At 37.4% G+C, this 22,150-nt stretch overlaps 1 protein-coding gene across 1 annotated transcript in view; it reads left to right on the top strand.

The window, feature by feature from the left end:
• Positions 1-22,150, top strand: part of LOC126469863 (organic cation transporter protein-like) — a 373,860-nt gene that overhangs the window by 276,210 nt on the left and 75,500 nt on the right. Inside the window, exon 5 of the mRNA XM_050097173.1 lies at positions 1,468-1,636. Within this exon, the coding sequence (XP_049953130.1) occupies positions 1,468-1,636 (169 nt within the window). The remainder of the gene's footprint in view (positions 1-1,467; positions 1,637-22,150) is intronic.

The raw sequence follows: 22,150 nt of genomic DNA, 5'->3' as shown, positions 1-22,150 counted from the left end.
TGTATTTCACTATTCTATTGAACATATTATAAAATGCCTCTTAATTGCAGTAATTAATCATTATAATTGTCAACAAAATTTACACATCATTTTAGGTAATACATTACAGTATAAAAATAATTTTTAGGGTATTCCTGAAGGCATGTCTTTCAGTTTTGTCTTTCTTCTCTTGTGGTAGTTTATTGCATAGTTTAATTCCTTTATATAGCACACTATTCTGGGTTTTTGTTTTGTTTTTTCTATTGAGATGTAAGTGGTGACTGAATCTGGTTCCATGTTCATGTAGAGACCTGTTCATTGGGTACTGATCAATGTCTTTTTTTTAATGTGGATCACTTTTGCAAAATTCTCATTTGTTACCCAGAACATTATTCCATAACTTATCACAGAAGGAACATATGCAAAATATGTTGTTCTGGTGCATGAGCTACTACACACTAAATTTATTACTCTCAGTGCAAAGTATGCTGAAGCTATTTGTTTCCCAAGGGCAGTAACATGCCAAGTCCATTTTAGTTGTGCGTCAATGTGCAGCCCTAGAAATTCTATGAGCTCATATTTCACTTTTAAAGAAATATTTTTGGTGTCTTTTGCTTATGTGGAAACTAACATTGTTGGATATTTTTATATCTGGTGTTAATTTGTTGTTGTCTATCCATCTGTATATATGCGTGAGTGTTTCTCCAACTTTGTCCTTTAGTACACTTCATGATGTTTCACTGGTTGGAATGTTACTGTCATCAGCAGACAATATTTTTTTCACCATGTTTGACAATCTTGGGAAAATCATTGATATGTATCAAGAAGACCATTGAGCCAAGCACGCTTCCTTGGAGGACTCCAATGTTATTGTATTCTGAGTCAATATCTCTGCCCATTGCACTCTGTTTTTTTAGATATGAATGAAACTACTTTATTTGCTATTGCTCTTATACCTAGAGCTTCCAGTTTATTTAACTGTATTTATTTACTGTATTGAAGGTTTTACAAAGGCAAGGAAGATGCCTGTAATAAGATCTCCTTTATGTTGTGCTTCTAGAACATGTGTAAAATGAGCTATAGCTGGTTGTGTGCTTTTACTAGGCCTGAACCCAAATTGTTCTTCACACAAAAATTGTACTTCAGTTACCCCATGAGTGTAATTTTCATTATGGTTTCCATTACATTTAAAAATGATGATGGTAAAGAGAGATCCTCAGCCCAAACCCAGAATGCATCAATGAATTTGAGTATCTTGTACAAAAGTGGTAAAACACCCAAGATTATGGAAAGTACAATAAGTGTAAATTATTTCAATCTATTGCTCAGTAAATAGTTGTATGATAATTGATGTAATATAATTATGTTGTACAGTTATACAAATATCATGTTTACCACATTCACAACAGCTGTATTTATGAGAAAATAAAATAAAATAATTTGTATATGTAAAAGTGAGCTAACCCTTAGATGTAATCTTTGTTACAGGCATGGAAATTTTAGGTGGAAAATGGCGAATGATTGTGTCAACCTTAAGTCATATTCCATTTAGTCTGGGACATATGTCAATGGTTGGATTTGCCTACTTTGCAAGAGATTGGCATAATTTTCAACTTCTGATTTCCTTACCATCTGTGATGCTACTCTTTTACTGGTGGTAAGTAGCTAGTATAAATTTTTCATAATGCACAGAATCTGTAAGCCAGCATCAATATGTAACTTGAGACTCAAAATAATTTAGACTTAATGTATGTTCACAGTTACGTTATGCTTTAACTAGTCTGCAATTTTTTGATTCAATTCTATTTAGTCCAAACTGTGATGCATGCACAGTTTCTCTCTCTCTCTCTCTCTCTCTCTCTCAATGGGACAAAGCATTTATTACTAGATTGTTAGCATACTGACACTAAAATGGCTAGATTGTATTGCTCTTAAGTGTAGAGCTGGGTGCAGTCATTTGTGTAACATGATATCTCAACAGTGTACCTTGTTATCGTGCCTCCTCTACATTGCACCTCCTGTATACTCATAACTCCCAAGGCCTTCAGGCCTCCCCTCACTACCTCCTGGTGTACATCAGTGGGTGGTGTGGTGGAGAATGGGGGGCGGAAGGGGGGGGGGGGGGGTTAATGGTGAACACAACCTCCAGCCCTTTTTGCTTCAACCCTCTGGTGTGGAAGTCACTCTTGGCTGACGTTGTGGCTTCAGTTGGCTGAGTGCTGGGCCCCACACTTTACTGAGAGGAAAGCCACTGTCTCTATTGATCAGGCTGCCGGGCCACTAATATTTTAGTAGCTTCATTTACAACACAGTCCCAAGCATTTGGCATTCGGTGATGGCATCCTACACACTAATCCACCTGCCACGGTGTGCGTCCTGGTCATGAGGGAAAGGGTGGAGAATAGTAAGAGTATACAGGAGGCACAGTGTAATGAAGACACAAAGGCTACAGGTATCACTTGAAGATGACAGCAAGGTACACAATTATTTTGTGAACTGTTCAACTTGTTTCCGCAAATTTTAGGGAGATGGCCTTAATGTGTTAACAGGCTGACTGCCTCACCCAGGTTTTTGTAAGTGATCTACCAGTCACATTTCCCTGTGTTTTTCTTTTTTAGCTGTTCTATGGTAATACTTCTGGTTTAATCACACATATAGCACCTTTCACCCTCCTCCATTCTATTAAGGCCTGTGTGAGAGAGTGATTGTGTGGGTTAATGTGAATGAGGTGGGAGTGAGTGAGTGAGTGAATGAGTGTCATTTTATAGGTTTCCTCCTCACAGTGTGACAGAAGTTTTAATCTTCACTTCTTTTAATAAACTACTACTACTAAAGGTACACTGTTAAAATTTCATGTTATGTAAGCACCTGCACATGACCGTACACCAGGTACTAACTGTTTAAGATCAAACATTAAAATGAATGATGGTACAGAAAATTTTGAAATATTTAACTACATCTTGTGAAATTTATTTACTGAAGAAAATTGCATGACGAAGCCTCCTTTCAATAGTAATGCGTGTAAAAATGCATAAAATTTAAACAAATGATTGCAGAATCCAAAGTGAACTAAAGTTTCCCATTGTAGGTAGAGTATTTGAGGCAGCAGGTTACTTACTGTGTTTAATATCACCTGTACAAATCAAATTGTCTTTCATCTAGTAGATGTTGATTATTTATTTCTGGATATGAAGTCCAGCTGTACTGCAAAAAGTGTTCTTATATATAAACCCAAACGTGTTTCAATAGCTTTGTGCCACCATCAGTGGGTAGTTTTGAAAATGTTGGTTTTGAAAATATGAACATGTTTCAGGCAATAATTATTCTAACAAAATAAGGACTACAAATAACTTCTGTCTCTTATCATTACCTTAATATTTCTACACTATTGAGTTGTATAGGACCTACATACATTATTTGATACTGGTAGATTGTCACCTGCTATTAAATGATGTTATTGTGAGTTTGGTTGGTGAGTTAACAGATCAATTTCTCTCTAAACGGAATTTTGTTCTGTTAAAATTCTAACTTTATTATAGTAGTCATAACTTAAAAGATGTTTACATTTTTAATAGGCAGACCCAATATCCAGTAATTTTGTGTGCAAACATGTCTACTGTAACAAAAAAATTAATTTATTGTTTTTCCCTGCGACAATAGAGAAACCCACTTTATGTGAAAAATGGCACAGGTGGTTTCAGGTTTTAAAAAAGGTACAGGGGACATATTCATAGCAGTACCTCTTCCCTTGTTGTCAATTTATTTCAGACCTATGCAGTGTGTGTTAAGGCAGTTTTGTTCTTTTTAAATTTTTAGTTTTAATAACATTTTTAAGAATCAAAGTGGAATTTGCAAGAAATGATTGAAACTCAGATTGCTCTTTCCTTTTCCAGTCACAAGACCCTTAAAGCTGTATGTAGACAGTAGAGTATTTCTTGACTTTCAAAATGCTTTTGAGGCAGATCTAACCTGCTGCCTTGCAAACAAAATGTGTTGTCTGCCATATTATACCACAAGTGAGAAGGACTGAAGTCCTAACACTTACTGGCAACCAGAACTTCGTACATCACCCTAACTAGAGAGATGTCATGAGAAGTGAAAGTAGCTCATGAAAGTACAATAGAACTACTACTGTTTGATGTAGACACTAAAATCCCATTTTTGTGTTCCTGAATTTCATGTTTTCCAAATTTTATTTTGATTTTTTGTCACAACAGAAGTCCTATTCTATCAATACAATGTTTTGCCATAATTAACAATTCCATGTTACAACATTTCCCACATTTTAACTTTTCATTGACATTATCACAACCTTTAACATTGATTTTCATACAGATTTCCGCAAAAAGTGGTTTGTATTCCTGCTCAAAGCCAGCCGTGGAACAAAGCAGAAAATGCAGACTGTATGCAAAGTTATTGATCATGTAACGTAGTGTGGTAAGCACTGTTGTTGTATTGGGTCCTAGCTGCCTGTATTATAGGTCCATAGTGTTTGGAGGGTTGGGAACGTATGCTGAGTCACTGCCTTAATGATAATTTTTGTGGCGGCGTTCGTAAGGACAGACAATTCGCTGTAGAAACGGCTTACGAAGTCACCGCCACACTTTTAATAGCGGGCCGACCGGTCCGCTGGAACAGTGAGCAGAAAGATGAAAACCCAAACACTCTGAATAAATAAAAGTCGGTACTTATCTTTATTAACGAAGATACAGCAACACAGTAGTGAACGCCGTGTCTACAGAAATCTGTCTAGTTGGAGTCGGAGCGGCTAGGTCAGCGTCGGCTGACGACAAACAACAACTCTGCTGCGATGAACACACAACTGACTAGCAAGTACACAATTCGGTGGCGAGTATACAACTGAGCGGCGAATACAGGACTGTTCTAGCGCTCGCGACTCCAGTGCTTAAGAAGCCAGAAGCCAGCGGTGGCGCGCGCAGACTTGCGGCGATTTCCTGTCTCGCTGGCGCTGCTTATGCGGACGGCGTCCGGACTTTGATGCTGCCAACCTTTTGGCAGCGGGCTCGGGTGGCATTACTGGCTAGGATATAACAATAATCATGATCTGATGATAGTGACCCTAGTAGCGACCTTCCTTTTGCTCACTGTATTGTATTACAACAGCTTTGATTTAATTTCTCAGTCATTTATACAAATAAACACCATTTTTGAAGATGGCTGTCTCTGTAATTGTCATTGTTACTTCAGTGTCAGATTTTCTAATCTGAACTTTGCACACAGTCTTGGGTTGGTAAGACCTGATGTCAGATGTAAACATTCCTCCTGAAGGTGCTCCACAACATGATGACAATTTCTCCCTCTTTTTCACCCAGGACATACCTGAACTGAGTGACCTCCTTGTCGAAAATAAGCTGTAAATTTTGTGCATATTGTTCTCTGTTTATGAAGACTGCTAGCTTTAGTTTTCTAACCAATGTTGTGTTACAAGTTTTATTTACCATTATTTTGTAATGTTTATCAATAACAAGTCTCACATAAGAACATAAATATATTTTTAATGTGGTTTCACAAAAGAGTGGAGCTAATTGCTCTTAGAAAGAAACAAAAACAATTACTGCAATTAATTCAGATTTTTTTAATGGGCAACATTGAAATTGTTTTAATTTCACATTTTCTATAATATAAATAGAAGAGCAGTAAGAGTACGGTAATTTATTTATTTTCACTTGCTGTGCTTCCTATGCTTTTTCTGTATTTATGCTTTTGTGGGTCTGTCCTTGGAAAACTGTAGAAAGGGGGTGTTAATATATTTAAATGGCATGGTAGACAAGATCTGCAGGTCTTTCAAATTGTTTGCAGATAATACGGTTAAATGTGTGGAAGAACTGTCATTAGTATATTACCATGAAATGCAGACACATGCTGCTTTTGTAGGAAAGATCAGCAGCAGACAGGGATTCACAGCAAAAACTCAAGGAAATGTAATTTATTTGTGAAAGAGGTCCATAAAAATATGGTTAGTTGATGCTGGGACATATTGCATCATTTTAGTATCCTTGGAAAGTTGTATTAATAAAATATAGGAGTGTAAGGGAAAATCAGTATATTATCAACTCTTCCAATAAGCATGAGAATGTTACCAAATTGTTCAATAATCTCTTGGCTATTTTATATAAAAGCTTACTTACAACATCGTGAGAGCGGAATTCCAGAATGGGATGCAGAGTTTACTATTCCTCCAAAAGTAATTTATGCATAATGACCATGAAAGTAGAATTTGAGAAATGTGAATTTACTCACCAGAATGTAGCAGCCATCATCAGTGAATGGAATATGAAGAGGGAATGACTATACAGATACAATACATATCCTCAGCTTCAAACATATGCTTTTTTGCAGTCTACAGACGTAAATGATTCAGTTGGGAATGATTTCATAAAGCCATTGTATTCTTTCTGAAGCATGCTGGTCCACAACTTTTTACCTGGTCCTTGGCATCCTGGGCACTTACACTGGGATAAAATGAACATTTGAGCTAGTCCACACATGTCCCATTGGGGGCTAATCTGCTGGGCGTGGGATTCTCTCAGCATCACTCTATAGTTCGTAGAGACCCATACTACTTTGGCGGAGCATTGTCTGTTGAGAAATGGCACTGCAATACTGTCACATGAGAGGTAACATGTGAGGATGCAGGATGTCTGTGACATACCATAGTCATCTGAGTTCCCACAATCACTACCAGCTACCCACACCATTGACACCAGGAGTAACACTGCTGTACCTCCCAGAAACATCGGAAGAATGAAACCTCTCTAGGGTCACCGCCATACTCACCAATGATGCTCATCCAGGGTTGGACATATCTGCACTGTATCACTGAACACAAGGGACATGATTCATAAACATTCCATGCTTCCCAGTCGTGGCTCTACAGCAAATGCAGCTGCTTGGGTTTTGATGTTAATGGATGGTAATTCCCAAGCATGACTGCTGCTAGTCTCCAACCAACGGTACGGGATGACATAGAATGTTGCAGAATATCCCCCATTAATGGTTCTCAGATGGAGGCACAGATTTGAAAGAGTTACAATGTGCTTGATGCACAATACGGTGAACCTCTGTTGTTGTGGACAGATGTGAACAACAGTAATCTTGACACCAAGTATGCCTGGTCTTATGTTCTCATGCAGTGCGATACTGGGCCCCTACCACATCCAGATGCTCACAAATATGAGTATTACACAATTTGACCACATTTGGAGACCCAAAACAATGCCACTTTCAAACACTGACAAGTGCTTATAATACTGTCTCACATATACATGCTGCACCACTGTATCCATCACACTAATAATTCAACATCTGAAATTGTTCACACCACTTACACATCATGGTGGGCCTGGTAACAATATTAATCATGAAGAACACTAATGCACTCTGGTGGCCATTCTACCTGTCACAGAGAATTGCCACTGTAATTTTCATACCAGCCAAATGGTGTGTACATTTAAGAAGTTACATTGACATCTGACCATGTCTTTTGGGGCTGCACTTTATTATCTAGGCATCGTGCTTACCATGTGGGTTTGTCATTTATGCAGCAGAAGTTATGCATCTTAATGTATTTAGCAAATGATTTATATTTCCGTTCTTAAACCTTTTGTTTATATTGATACCATCAAATATTAATATTCTGTAATCTTTATGTTTGAGTAGTAAGAGGAAATCCTTGGAGATGTAAGAGTAATATGTGACTCAGATGTGTTCTTATTGTTTTTGTCCTGCTTCTGTTTGTCTAATTATCCTTTTTTTCTGTATGAAAGAAAAATGATCTATATCTAACACAACTTTAGAGTCAGAAAAGAAATCTAGGTTATGCTTTCATTCTTTTTTTGAATGAGAGTTCTGGAACATTTTGTTTATCACACAGAAATGCAAAAGTTACAATTTCATGTACAAAATCAGTGGACTGGAAACCAGCTAAATTAGGCAGACATTCTGAAGTGAACCACAAAATGTGATGAGACAAACATGACAGAAATATTATCTTATCTAAAGATTTTGCAATTTTGCAGCTTGTTTTCATGTATTAGAACAATATGTAAGCATTACTCTATGCAATATGCTGTAGCCTCAATCACAGAAACTTATATGTAACTCAAAAAAACTGACAGTAAGCATACTACTGATACTACTACTACTACTACTACTACTATTTATACTACTTATACTGCAAATACTTAAACTGCTGCAGCTGCTTAATGATTATTGTATTAATTACATTAATGTGTGGTGTTTGTTCTTTTGGACATGTCTGAAGGAACACTCCATGCATGCACATAATTGATACATCTCAATGGGCTATGAATCCCCAACCATCAGTGCGGGTGCACATTTATGTTACACCTCGAACAGGAACCTGCTATTAGTGAGCACAGAGGACATGGAGAGTGACAGCAGATAAGTGGTGGTACTAGATGGGAATGTGGGTTGGTCAGGGAGTGTTCCAAGATAGCCAGCACATTTACTATTAACACTGTGTGGGGGGGCACAGTGGTTAACACAACTGCCTAGTAAGCAGGATGTGCCGGGCTTGAGTCCTGCACATTTTCACTCGTCGCCGCCAATTCCACGTAAAGTCCCAGTGCAACTAATATCATCTGTTGCTTCCTTTTCCATTCCTTTCTCCTCCCTTTACCATCAGTTTACATAACATTGTATTAATGCTTGGTAACACCGCTGCAATGCAAGAACTGTCCAGTCAGAAAAAAAAACTGAAGAAAGAGACCAGTTCACTGTGCAGATAGCTGACATTGAATACATTGGATTGTGCAAAACAAACTCATACACAAAAACTAGAACAAATGTGTGCAGTATAGGACAATAATTCTGAAGTAGTCAATGATGGTCAGCTTATGATAAAAGTAATTTAATGTTCCTATGCAGTATTGTACAGTCACAAAAAAATAACCTCTTGAAGCTTCAGTGACATCCATAAAATTTCAAATTTAGTGCGCATTTGAGTAACAATTATTGGCTATTACTAGGAGAATTGGAATTAAGAGTGCAAAATGGATATGGAATAGTGAAGCTTATTGCAGAACGTCATCTGAAATATGCTAGTATATCAGTCTTCATTAGTAAAAAACTGAAATTAAACAACAGAATTATAGATGTAGCCAAGTTCTATAGTAAATCTGCTTTTGGGACTATAAATATACTGTTTCCAATAATCAAAATTACAGTTGTATTGCCAGCTGCTGTGGCCAAGCAGTTCTAGGTGCTTCAGTCTGAAACCATGCGACCGCTACGGTCGCAGGTTCGAATCCTGCCTCAGGCATGGATGCGTGTGATGTCCTTAGTTTAGTTAGGTTTAAGTAGTTCTAAGTTCTAGGGGCTGATGACCTCAGATGTTAAGTCCCATAGTGCTCAGAGCCAATTTGAACAGTTGTATTTATACATTGATGAGCCAAAACATTGAACATTGACCACTACCCACTGCCCATCTAAATGCCATCAGGCACCAATGCGGGCACACAATGCAGTAAGGAAAATATATAAGTGGAAAAGTGAATAGGGAATTATTGTATCTATGATGTGGACTGCAAATAGGGACATCCATTGTCATTATTCACTTTGACCAAGAGCACAGTGTTACAGCCTAGTGCCTGAGAATGAGCATATTGGAGATGGAGAAGCTGGTCATCTGTTTGAATGCAATTGTCCTGAGCATCTATGGAACACCTCATATTGTAGCCCTCAATTTAGTGACAGTGTTGTTATTTGACACAAATTTCTTTAACAACAAATTAAAATTGTCAATTAGTCCTCAAAACCAAAAAGTTAATACCTCTTAGTAGAACTTGATATTAGCCAAACAGGATTTCTAAAAGATAGTTCTTAATAAAATCCTAGCACTACTAGTATGTTATGCATGCATTATTAAATCTGATGTTAAACAAAACTGCATTAAGCCTAGTAGGGAGGAACCACACATTCATAATTTGTATCACTATGCACACTGTAAACAGTTTCAGAAGTTGCTTTCCATTGATAGAGGTGAGTTGGATAAGAGCAGCCAAGGAAGGATGGCCACTGTGCAGCCTTATATCAGTCTTTTGGGAGCAGAGGCATCCTTATGGGATGTGACAGGTCCAGTGATTCAACCGTCATTGAGACCACATCATCATTTATGGGCATGCCCTTCAACTTGCAGTAACGGATTAGTAGGTGGCTAGCATCTGTACTGAGTGAGGTAACAAAGTGGTTAGCACACTGGACTCACATTCGGGAAGACGATGGTTCAAACCCGCGTCCGGCTGTCCTGATTTAGGTTTTCCGTGATTTCCCTAAATCACCTCAGGCAAATGCCGGGATGGTTTCTTTGAAAGGGCATGGCCAACTTCCTTCCCCATCCTTCCCTAATCTGATGGGACTGATGACATCGCTGTTCAGTCTCCTCCCCCAGATCAACCAACCAACCAGTCCACCAATTAGCCTCTGTGATGCAGTAGTGGTGTGCTGTGATGTCATTGTGACAGTGAACTGCTCAATGAGGGAGGCTGCTGATTGAAAAGATGCAATCAGAGTTGGTTGCAGTGCTGGCGCAACATCCTACTTGTTGTAGCCAACAACAGCACATGCCACCCTTGCTGTTCTGTCATGGATCCCCATATTCACCATGAAACTTATGAGAGAAATGAACCTGACACTTTGTAGGGATGCATTTGTAGCCAATACCAATGGTACATGATGCTGACTGGAGGGCTGATTTTAACTTCTGAATAGCCCAGTGGCACTCCTCAGACCATTGAAAAGGAATTTCCTTTTCATGGAGGGAGACAATTTAACAAGAGGTCTGTTCAGGCTGCCTACTGAATAAATCATACATCATAATCCACTTTCCCTAAAAATATTTGAGATCTTTATGAATTTAGGCACAGGCATATTCTGAATAGCCCATCACACGTTTCATAGACAAAAGACCTTCTTCACTGAAGATATAATCTAAATAAGTGGTTGAAAGTTGGCATGTTTTGTAGAGTTACACTTACGACCTTTCTGTGCAAGGAGTGCAAAAACCAGACATAAATTTCACAAATATTCTCCCAGTCCTGTGAAATGTGCCCAAGATATCATCAAGATAACTGACACAACATGGAATTTTGTGTGTTAAAGTAGCCTCTGGAGTGTGATGTAGGCACTAGGGACACCAAAAGGCAACCTGTTATGTTGTTATAGTCTGAGCAGTATGTTCAAAACTAAAATCTTCCTTGAGTCTTCGTCAAGATGCAACTGAAAATATAAGTTTAGAGAAAAGTTCATCCTTATGAGACAAGAGATAGGGGACCAAGTCTGTTATTCTTCTAGTGTAGTTCAATCTTAACATCATCTTTAATGGCCAAAAGAATTGGGTGAGCTTTATGAAATCATGGACTGGCTATTGGCTTCAGGATAATGTGGGTCTAGAAGTCGACAGCTTTCCCAAACCAGGATCAAGCAGTAATGCAGATTGTGTACAAGTGAATCAATAATCGAATAGGGCACCAAAAGGCTGATGGAGTGTACCTCATGATGTACTAAGAGTACAGTGACTAAATATGCACAGAAGCAAAGAAAAAAGTTCTGCATTTTCACATCTTACAGGGTTACTAAACCTGATATCTGCATGTGATGATAACATCAAAAATTACTGACTCACCTTCCTGTTAGCCTGTGCAACTGCGTGCCTGAAATATGGATTGGTACTGGGCACTTCCATACTCCCTTACGTCGATCATCAGGGATCAGCAGCTTGGTAGTATCAGTGGCCCTGTGCACAGTCATCTTATTGGATTTGAGCTGATGGTCATTACACAAACATAACTGGCTACTACCAAAAAAATTAAAGTGATTAGGATAGATAATACTTTTTATTTATATCAGGAAAATCAGTAAGAAGAGCCCGATAACATTGGTACAGTTTCCATTCTAGGTGCTTCATTTGCAAGTTCACTGATCTGGCTGAAAAGATGTCTTGTAAGTCTTGCTCTTCTTTGTAGCTCTAATTGTTGATTGGTGGGAGCTTTAAGTGAATTTTAAATAACTTTACAGAACACCGTTAAAATCAATGTTAATTTTCTTATTCTTTATTTTCACCATCATTGATGATAGGTTTTATATACCTATAAACCTCACACTTGTGACATTACACATCAGAAAACTACATAGACAATGAAAAGTTTAACCAAATTTAACATGTGGCAATAATTCATCATCTATACTCAATAAATTTTTTAAAAGCAGCGCTCAGGCTGGAACAATTAATGTAAACCCAATTGTTAATTGACTATCTGATAATGATGCACAATTAGCAGAAGTAAAAAAATTTGCACCTTACAGCTCTGAGGCATGTTCATAGAAAGCAGTGAGGCTTATTAATGATGCCAAGATACAATGTTTTAAGAATTAGTTGAGATGTGCTATGGGACATGGTGTATATGGTAAGAGATGCTAATGTGAAAGTCATTGTATTCCATGCTAAATTTGTGTCAATATTCAAGAGCTTTCCCTAAAAAAAAAATTTAAAAATAAAATAAAAAATAAAGAAATCTCATTAATTTTTTTTTATTAGTAAGCCATGGACAACTAAAGGAATTAAAATATCATGTAAGAGGAAAAGGGAAATTTATATAATGACCATAAAAAGTCAGGATCTGATGTTACTTGCATTCTACAAAAAATACTGTGTTATTTTAAGGAAAGTCATTAAAATGTCTACAAATATGTTTATCATTGCAGAACTTAATAATGCAGGTAAAAAAATTAAAATCATTTGAGATAATGTGAAATTGGAGACAGGACAACCATTCAGTTTATAAGATACTGTCACGACTAAACTGAATACCAGTATTTTGACTGGTAATTTCCAAGTTGCAAGTATTTTTAACAGTAACTTCCTAAATGTCACAGCAAAAACAGGATTAAATGGTTCAGTTGAAGAAGCAAGAGAATATATTAAAACTGTCTTTCCACAAAACTTCCTGCCACTGGAAGTAAAACTACTGTCAAACACGGAAATTTATGAAATTATACAAGTTCTCAAGAACAAAAGCTCTTATGTTGTTGATGGAACTTCAAAGAGAATTCTTAAGAGTGGTACCAACTTAATAAGTAATGTTCTTAGTGATATATGTATTGCATCATTGGCACAGGAATTTTTTTTTTAGAACAGTTTAAAATATGCCATTGTTAAACCTCTTTGTAAGAAAGGTGGCAAGAAAGATTTAAACAATTGTCCTGCAGTTTCCTCACTGTCTTTTTCCAAAATATTCAAAAAAGTAATTTACTCAAAGAGTGGTTTCACAGTTATGTAGAAACAGTTTCCCTAGCACATCACTCACAGTTGATAGTTTTACAAACAACTGGTTTGAATCATGCTTAACAAACAGAGTGCAAAAGGTTGTGTTGTGTAATTCAGGCAATGCTGGAAAGGGAGAAAATTTTAGTGGTTAAAGAGAAATCAGTGTGCCCCACAGTGTTCAGGTTTGTGTCCACTCCTATTCCTTGAATATGTGAATGACATTCCACTTAACATTCATCTAGCAGAATTGGTACTTTTTACAGATGATATAGTGTTACTAAAAGTCCCATTAGAGAGAAAGCATCAGAAGAAGTTATTAATGATGTTGTTCAAATAATTAAGTGGTTCCCTCAAATTTTGAGAAAACACACTATACTTAGTTCTGTACAACAAATAATATGAACAGGAATCTGTAAACAGAGTAGAAGGTTCAGATTTTTTGGTGTGCATATTGATGAAAACTTGGACTGGAAGAAGCAAATTACTGAGTTTCTCAAAAAATTAAGTTCAACTACTTTTGCTCTTTGTATAATTACTATGCTTGGAAGAAAACAAATTGATCTCCTTACATACTTTGCACATTCCTACTCAATAATGTCTTCTTGGATAATTTTCTGGGGTAACTCATCACTCAGAAAGTATTAATTGTACAAAAAGCAAGCATTAGAATAATGTATGGTGTTCACTCACAGTCCTCTTGTAGATATCACTTTAAACAGTTATGTGTTTTAAATGCACCTTCACAACATATCCATTTGCTAAAGAAATTCATCATAAATCCAGTTGCTATCTGAGACTACTAGTCAAGTGGAATTGTTCCAGTATTTACATCCACTGCCTCTGTCCTCAACAAATTGTTCTAGACACTGTATGTGCAGTCTGTTCCTACTACAAATGTCTCAAGATCTTTCATGTTTAGCCCTGTGCACCTAGTCATGAGCTGGTGTTCTGTTCTTAGTGCAGTGCTCCTAGTGCTCAGTCTGGGCTTTATTCCCCATGTCCACATTTTCAGTTCTTCTTTTTCTTGAATTCTGTTGCTGCAACCATTGCAGTTTTAGCAACTCCAGTGCATGATCACAGGTTTTGTTGAGTTGGTACCCCATATCAGGATTCATGTAGTATTCTGCAAGCTTTATCTGTACTGACTTGGGGTTTGTGTCAGAGCTGTATTTTCCATTGGTCATGGTATGATTAAGTTACGGATTGTGCTTGTCAGTGGTCAGTTTAGTTGTCTGTATCAGCTAGGTGTGCCTCTGATGTTCTTGGCATCTGATTTCCACTGTCCTAGCTGTTTGGCCAATGTAGAACATGCCACATTATTAAAGTATATTACAAATTCCTGGTTTTCATAAACCAAGGTTATCTTTCTCATTTCCCAGTAGTCCTCTTATTTTGGTAGGTGGGCAGAACACACTTCATGTTGTCCTTCATTAGAATCTTTTTTATCTTGGGAGAATTAGATCCCATATAGGGCAGCTAAGCCACAGTCTTTGCTTCATCTTGCTCTTCTTCTGTATCATGTGGCAGAGTTACTGGTTGAAAGGCTTTCTGAAACTGTTGGATGGTGTATCCATTTTTGCAGAAGACTGAGCATAGATACTCCATTTCTGATGTCAAACTATCTTAGTCTGATGAGGTGTGTGTGCTAGGGACCAATGTCTTTAGAACTCCATTCTTCTGTGTTGGGTGACGACAGCTGCAATCTTGCAGGTATAAAAAAGTGTGTGTTAGTTTGCAATACACACTGTGGCCAAATGACTCCTTTGCTTCCTCTTTGACCAGTACATACAGAGAAGTAGCAACTGACCATCCTTCACCAGTTCCATGGTGAACTTTGTATTTGGTTGGCATGAGTTGAGATGTTCAAAAAAACTCATTGAGACTCTCGCTGTCATGAGTGCAGATCACAAAGGTATCACCTGAAGAAGCATGTGGATTTGTATGTAGCCATCTCTAATGCTTCTTTCTCCATGAATATACTGGCAACCACTGGAGTCAGAGGCCTGCCCACAGCCACTCTTCTTTCTGCTCATAATGTTGGCCCCCATACAGAAAATCTGTTGAAGTCAGTTCATGCCTGAATGAGTCAAGATTTACTGCAGTCAGTTCCAGTGACTCTTTCAGTGATATTTCGGTAAAAATTGGTGCAGCACTGCGCCCAGCAACAAAGTACTTCAAGAACTAAAACCACTTCTTCTGGCCCTCTCCCTCTATTCCACAGAAGATTTTTCAAACAAAACTGACATCCTGCAAAAGGAAATCTCGTTTATATGTGTATTTCCATGAGTAGATGTAAAATATAAAATGTTAATCGTGGTTGAAACTAATAGAGGAGCATTTTTCATAACTCGATTAATGCAAAAAATTAAATTTTTGAGGAAACTAATATTTTTAAATATCATAATGAAATATTAACTACATAACTTAGAGAATTTAACATATACACAAGTTTTGTAGGCAAAAATCCAGTTATGTGTTTCACTTTTTCTAAAATTTTCATTGCTTATTTCAGAGTAGAGGGGAAAAGTTTTCAAGTTTTTTCAGTAGTCAATAAATTCAAAGATGGAAGTTGAACATTTGTTAATGTATATATTCAAATTGCTTCCTTCCATTTCTTTTTTTATCCTTAACATTAATTACAATGAGAGCTAGTTTATTGTTCATTTTGCATAGAAATACAATAATATACTACAATATTACACTTTAGTGTCATATGTTTCCCTAAATCTTTGATAAGGAAAAGTGCAACATAACAACAAAGTGATTGGCTGACCGATTCATCTGTAGAACAATATACATTGTATTGATGTTGACAAATGTTTGCACAATATTTTTTTAATTAAAATATACATGCCTCTTACAGTATTTATAGCTCCTATACTTAGTCCTACTTTTCTAATCATGTCATAAATTGTTACATAGTAGGCTACAATGTTCATGAAAATTAAGTTACTGTCTATAGTTATTTAAAATGTTCATTTACAGTCCAATAGCTATTATTTAGTAAATTGTTTTAGCCCTTTGTTATTGAAATAAAACATAAAATACTGGCTGCAACAATACTAAACTGGACATGTATTATTCTATTTCGACAATGTCCTTGTGAAACTCTTCTGCTATTTATGATATGTTAAAATGCCTCATAAGTTTCAAAATATACTTTTTCTTTTCCTTGCTGGCCATTTTGTTCTTTCCCAAGGTGGCTGGTTTCCTCATTTCATGGCTGCAGTTTCTGGATTTCTGTACCTCAACCTCTACTGTACTTCCATTATAAGTGTCATACTGACTACAATACCTTCTTCTTAGGTTTTTTGTGAGACATCACTCACTGGACAGTTATCTTGAAAGGCATCTTAAGTCGTAGGGATTTTAGTGCAGTGGACTACAGATTTTTTGCTTCCCAATCTTTATTTAGTATGTTGACAATGCCATGTTGTTCAAGCACTTCATAGTATTGAGTTCATGAAAGAATATCTTCATCTATCTTGCAGTCTTTATCCTCTCTGACAGTCAGGATTATAGATGTGACCAAAAGTAGAGAAATAACATACCATGAATGTTGATAGTTGATTTTGGGTAGGGGACCATACAACATGGTCATCAGTCCCATCAGATTAGGGAAGGAAGTTGGCCATGCCCTTTCAAAGGAAACATTCCAGCATTTGCCTGAAACAATTTAGAGAAATCACACAAAATTAAATCAGGATGGCCGGACGCGAGTTTGAACTGTTATCCTCCTGAATACGAATGCAGTGTGCTAACCACTGCACCACATTGCTCAGTCTCCATGGAGGCCATTGCTGTGGACAATGTTACTGAACATTTACTTTGACTAGTAAAAGTGTCAGAAAATAAATGAATTTCATTTGGAACATATTCTGGCTGGTATGCCCCAAGGACCTTATGTTTCAAGCCAAGTAAAAAGAAAAGCAATCTTTTCCTTTGTCTGTGTTCGGGAATGAATCATAATGCACAAATTCTATAGCCAAACCTCTACTGAAGAGAATACTTTACCTGTGGAGAAATTTGGTATTGACCAATTCTGTTGTATATCAAAAAATATCTCAGCCACATTTGGATTTCTTCCTTCAGTATTGCATAGAAATTTTTTGCACAAAATTTGTGCAACTGTTGGTTTGTTATTAATTCATTCTTTTTCTCAGATCTTTTTCCTTTTGAGAGCCTGTCCTTGGCACCCCTGTCTTTGGACGTCCCTATGTCCCTTATGTTACTTGAAACATTGCGACACTTACAGATACTACCCGGCAGTCTTTTTTTCCCTTATGCTGTACTTCATTAAAAAAGTATTCTTCCTTTTAGCTTCCTTCTTGATGTTCCTGATCCCTGACAAAGGTATCTTTAACTAAGCAATAATCAGGAGTTAATGTTGTTGTGTAAACCACTAATGCATTTACCAACTTTTGCTTTAATTGGCTGAGAGCAAATATTGAGTTTTGTGTTGTGTTTTATATTTATTGGTCATGTGAATCATGACAGGGGTACACAGTGATACAGGACAAGCCAAATAATTTCAGTTAATTTTTAACAGAAACTGTTGTATGATTTACAGTATATAGCAATTTAAGCCTAACGCATGGGAAAACAGTCCACAAATATGCAAATAAATTGTACACATACAGTTCGTACTTTTGGACATGATTTTTTTACACTGGAGCACCAAAGAAACTGGCATAGGCATGCATATTCAAATACAGAGATATGTAAACAGGCAGAACATGGCGCTGCACTCGGCAATGCCTATATAAGAAAACAAGTGTCTGGCACAGTGGTACAATGGCAGGTTATCAAGATGTATGCAAGTTTGAACATGGTGTTATAATCAGCACATCAGCAATGGGACACAACAGCTCCGAGGCAGCAATGCATTGGGGATATTTCCGTACGATGATTTGACGAGTGTACTGTGAATGTCAGGAATCCAATAAAACATCAGATTTCCAACATTGCTATGGCCGGAAAAAGATTGTGCAAGATTGGGACCAATGATGACTGAAGAGAATTGTTCAACATGCCAGAAGTGCAACCCTTCTGCAAATTGCTTCAGATTTCAGTGGTGGGCCATCAAAAAGTGTCAGCATGCAAACTATTCAACAAAACATTATCGATATGGGCCTTCGGAACCGAAGGCCCATCATGTGCACAGCACAAAGCTTTATGCTTTACCAGGGCATGTTGGCGACTGGAAACATGTTGCCTGGTCAGATGAGCCTCATTTCAAATTGTATGGAATGAATGGACATGTACTGGTATGGAGACTACCTCATGAATTTGTGGACCCTGTATGTCAACAGGGGAGCTCTTCAAACTGGTGGAGGCTCTGTAATGGTGTGGGGCATGTGTAGTTGGAGTGATATGATACCCCTGATATGTCTAGATACGATTCTTACAGGTGACACTTACATAAGCATCCTGTCTGATCACCTGCACCCATTCATGTCCATTGTGCAGTCCAACAAACTTGGGCAATTCCATCAGGACAATGCAACACCCCACACATCTAGTATTGCTACAGAGTGGCTCCAGGAACACTCTTCTGAGTTTAAACACATCCACTGGCCACCATACTCCCCAGACATGAACATGATTGAGCATATCTGGGATGCCTTGCAATGTGCTGTTCAGAAGAGATATCTCCACCCCCCTCATACTCTTACGGATTTATGGATTCACGGTGTCAGTTCCCTCCAGAACCACTTCAGACATTAGTCGAGTCCACCACGCTATGTCATGTTGCGGCACTTCTGTGTGCTCATGGGGGGCCTACATGATATTAGATGGGTGTAGCAGTTTCTTTGGCTGTTGAGGGAGGGAGGGAGGGAGGGAGATAGATAGATAGATAGATAGATATGAAAGATCTTAGAATATTACTGCTGTGTTTTTTTTTTTTTTTTTGTCTAATATGTTCAAAGCTTTATTTATGAAGTTGGTAACAGCTGTCTTGGTGGATTTACCTTTTTGGAAATTATGCTGTGTGGCCGAGAATTTGTTTTTTTCCCTACCCAATGAAATCTGAGCCTTTTGTAAAAGATCCTTTCACTTATTTTAGAAAAAACAAAAACAGTTACTAGAGAAACTGGCCTATAATTCATTACAACTGTTTTTTCACCTTTTTTGTATGAGGGCTTCACTTTAGCTACTTTTAGCTTTTCTGGGAAGATTGCCTCAGAAAGTGAGCTGCATATGTCTCCCATGGGCCTAACTACTAAGGGTGCACATTTTTAATTCTATTATCTGTTATGTTGTCAGTACCAAAGGAAGATTTTGATTTTAGCTCCACTATTGTTGTTAGCATTTCCCATTCATATGTTGGATATGGGAAGAGAGACTTGGTATTGGGGATAGTTTTAATCTGATTTGTAGTGGCACATGTTGAAAGTTTTGCTTCACCAGAATCTCAACTGCCTGCATGAAATATAAATTAAAATTATTTGCTATCTGCTGAGGATCAGATGTTACAGATGAGTTTTCTTTCAGTGTGAAGGAACTATTTGCATTTACCAACTTAAAAAAAAGTTCCTCAATTGTCTTCACATACCCTGTAAAATAACTCATTCCATATCATTTTTGTAAAGAAATCATTCGAATAATGTATGGAAAAGGTAACTATCTATTATTAAACATTACATGACTGACTAACACAGTAATTGTACTCTCCGTATCTGTAGCTGGCTGCACTCTCCCTTTGGTTTTGTTCATGATGCCTGTATAGACACTTTTACTACTTGTTTGAACACACAATTTTTACATTTTTAATATTAAAATAAAACAGAAAAAGTGCAGAGTACATATACATGTTGGAGAAAGAAGTTATTTTGCCTATGTGTGGACCTCAAAGTCTTCAAAGGGTGTAGATGGTAGTCTGTTTAATGTAGCAGACACTTAGGGAGCACCTTTTATTGGTGGAATTTGGACAAAGCCCACCAATAAATTTCTGGAAATTCAATTTTTTAAAATTAAGATAATATATTAAATAAAATACAAATCTAATGAAAGCAGGTATTTCCTGAAGTGATAAAACCAGGGCTGTTAGACTTTTATGATGATTTTTTGAAAGGATCACATTATGAGATTGGAATCTTCTGGAAACCAACAGTTCTGAATAAAGATAACTTTTTAATTACACAGTTTTCAGAAAAGGTCAATTATTTTCTAGAACGAAGAGAATGAAGGTGTTCAGATAAAGCATATCAGTCATAAAACAAATAGCTATTAATGGGGGTCAAATAGCCAATTGCACATGGTTTTCACAAATTGTAAACTTTGAGTGTTTCATTAAATAAAATGTTTGTGCATGAACTCTTTATATTATCAACATCAGTAGTATGTAAAACATACAAAATATACACTGAATAATAAGATTCCCAAAAAATTAGCTGGGGTAACAGTTTGGATATTTCACATGTGCATTGTATATGTGTTACATATGGAATACAGAATAGTAATGAAAAAGTAGTATTCATATTATTATATGAAGTGGAGCTAACCATCCCCCCCCCCCCAACCTCCACTTACCCCCCCCCCCCCCCCACACACACACAAAAACCACAAATCCGATTCCCAGTTGCCAGTAAAAAGGCAACACACACTTCTGCTGTGTTCTCCTTTAGAATACTTAAGGGCCATAATTATGAAAAAGTGAGCATCAGCAACCAGCAGGTGTTGTTGGTCAGGCCTTCTTCTATGAGACAGGTCAGTGTTTCGTGAGTCACAATAACAGGTGAAGGTTGAATGATGTCAGTATAATATATGCTAATTTGATGGGCAAGTTCACAGACTGAACAGTGTACACAGGCTGCATTGGAAACCCACTGCGCTCTTCTGACCTGCTGGTTTATTTTTACCTATATTACACACAGTGATCTCCTGCAGTCAAAGGCATATTGAGAAATATATTTTTGCAATATTAGACTAAACTAGAATAAATTACAGAAGAATTAATAACATTTGTACAGTGATTAATGTTGGTAATGTTCTGCGATTGCCTCAGGCACTGAAATGGAAATGGTCAGCAGGAACCTACAATAGAAGGTACATGAAAGCAGTCTTTAACATTAGCTCCTTGATCCACAAGGAGGGAAAAAGACACTGCACAAGTTGCTGGCTTCATCTGGCAAAATGCAGCTCAAAGAATACACAAATGGTGTGAACCTTCAAGGTTCTACTGATAAATATTAAAAACTTCCATCTCTTTAGAGGTTGAAAATAGTTAATATATACATGACACTAATGCTGTGTGTTTTATTATATTCGCTGTAAAAAGCGTCTTTGGTCCTGAGCTGCAATGTGTGTGCATCAGAAGCAGTGATGTATGGAATGACAGTAGGTTGTATTTTTCATTGAGTTATACAATAACTTAAATATTATTCATGTAGACATGAAATAATTTTAACTGAAAAATGTGGTAGAATTGATTATTTGAAATGACAAAGGCAATAGGGGGAAGGAGGTTGTGAGAAATGACAAGTGAACATTTGCAGTAGAGAACTTCAGGTAACATATTGAACTTCAATTCATAACTAGTTTCACTTGTTATGTGAAACAGGTGGGGAGGAGTCTTAGCAGACATTAGAGGAAAGGAAGATGCATCAGAGTCATAGGAATGGCCTAAAGCTAGGCCAGGAGTAAAATCAAGCAGGACTGAGAGTTTTTCAGTATTATGCCAGCCCTGGATTAATACAACTGCCAACTGCCAACTGCCAACTGCAAGCTGTGTGCAGAACCAGACTGACGTGATCATGCTCCCTTGGCAGAACTACGAAAGCTGCATCCCCACCCACTCTCCTCCTCCTCCTCCTCCCCCCCCCCTCCTCCTCCTCCTCCCCCCCTCCTCCTCCTCCTCCCCCC

The sequence above is a fragment of the Schistocerca serialis genome, chromosome 3 (genome assembly GCF_023864345.2).
Source record: "Schistocerca serialis cubense isolate TAMUIC-IGC-003099 chromosome 3, iqSchSeri2.2, whole genome shotgun sequence".
NCBI lineage: Eukaryota > Metazoa > Arthropoda > Insecta > Orthoptera > Acrididae > Schistocerca > Schistocerca serialis.
This window is presented reverse-complemented; position numbering and strand designations above follow the sequence as displayed.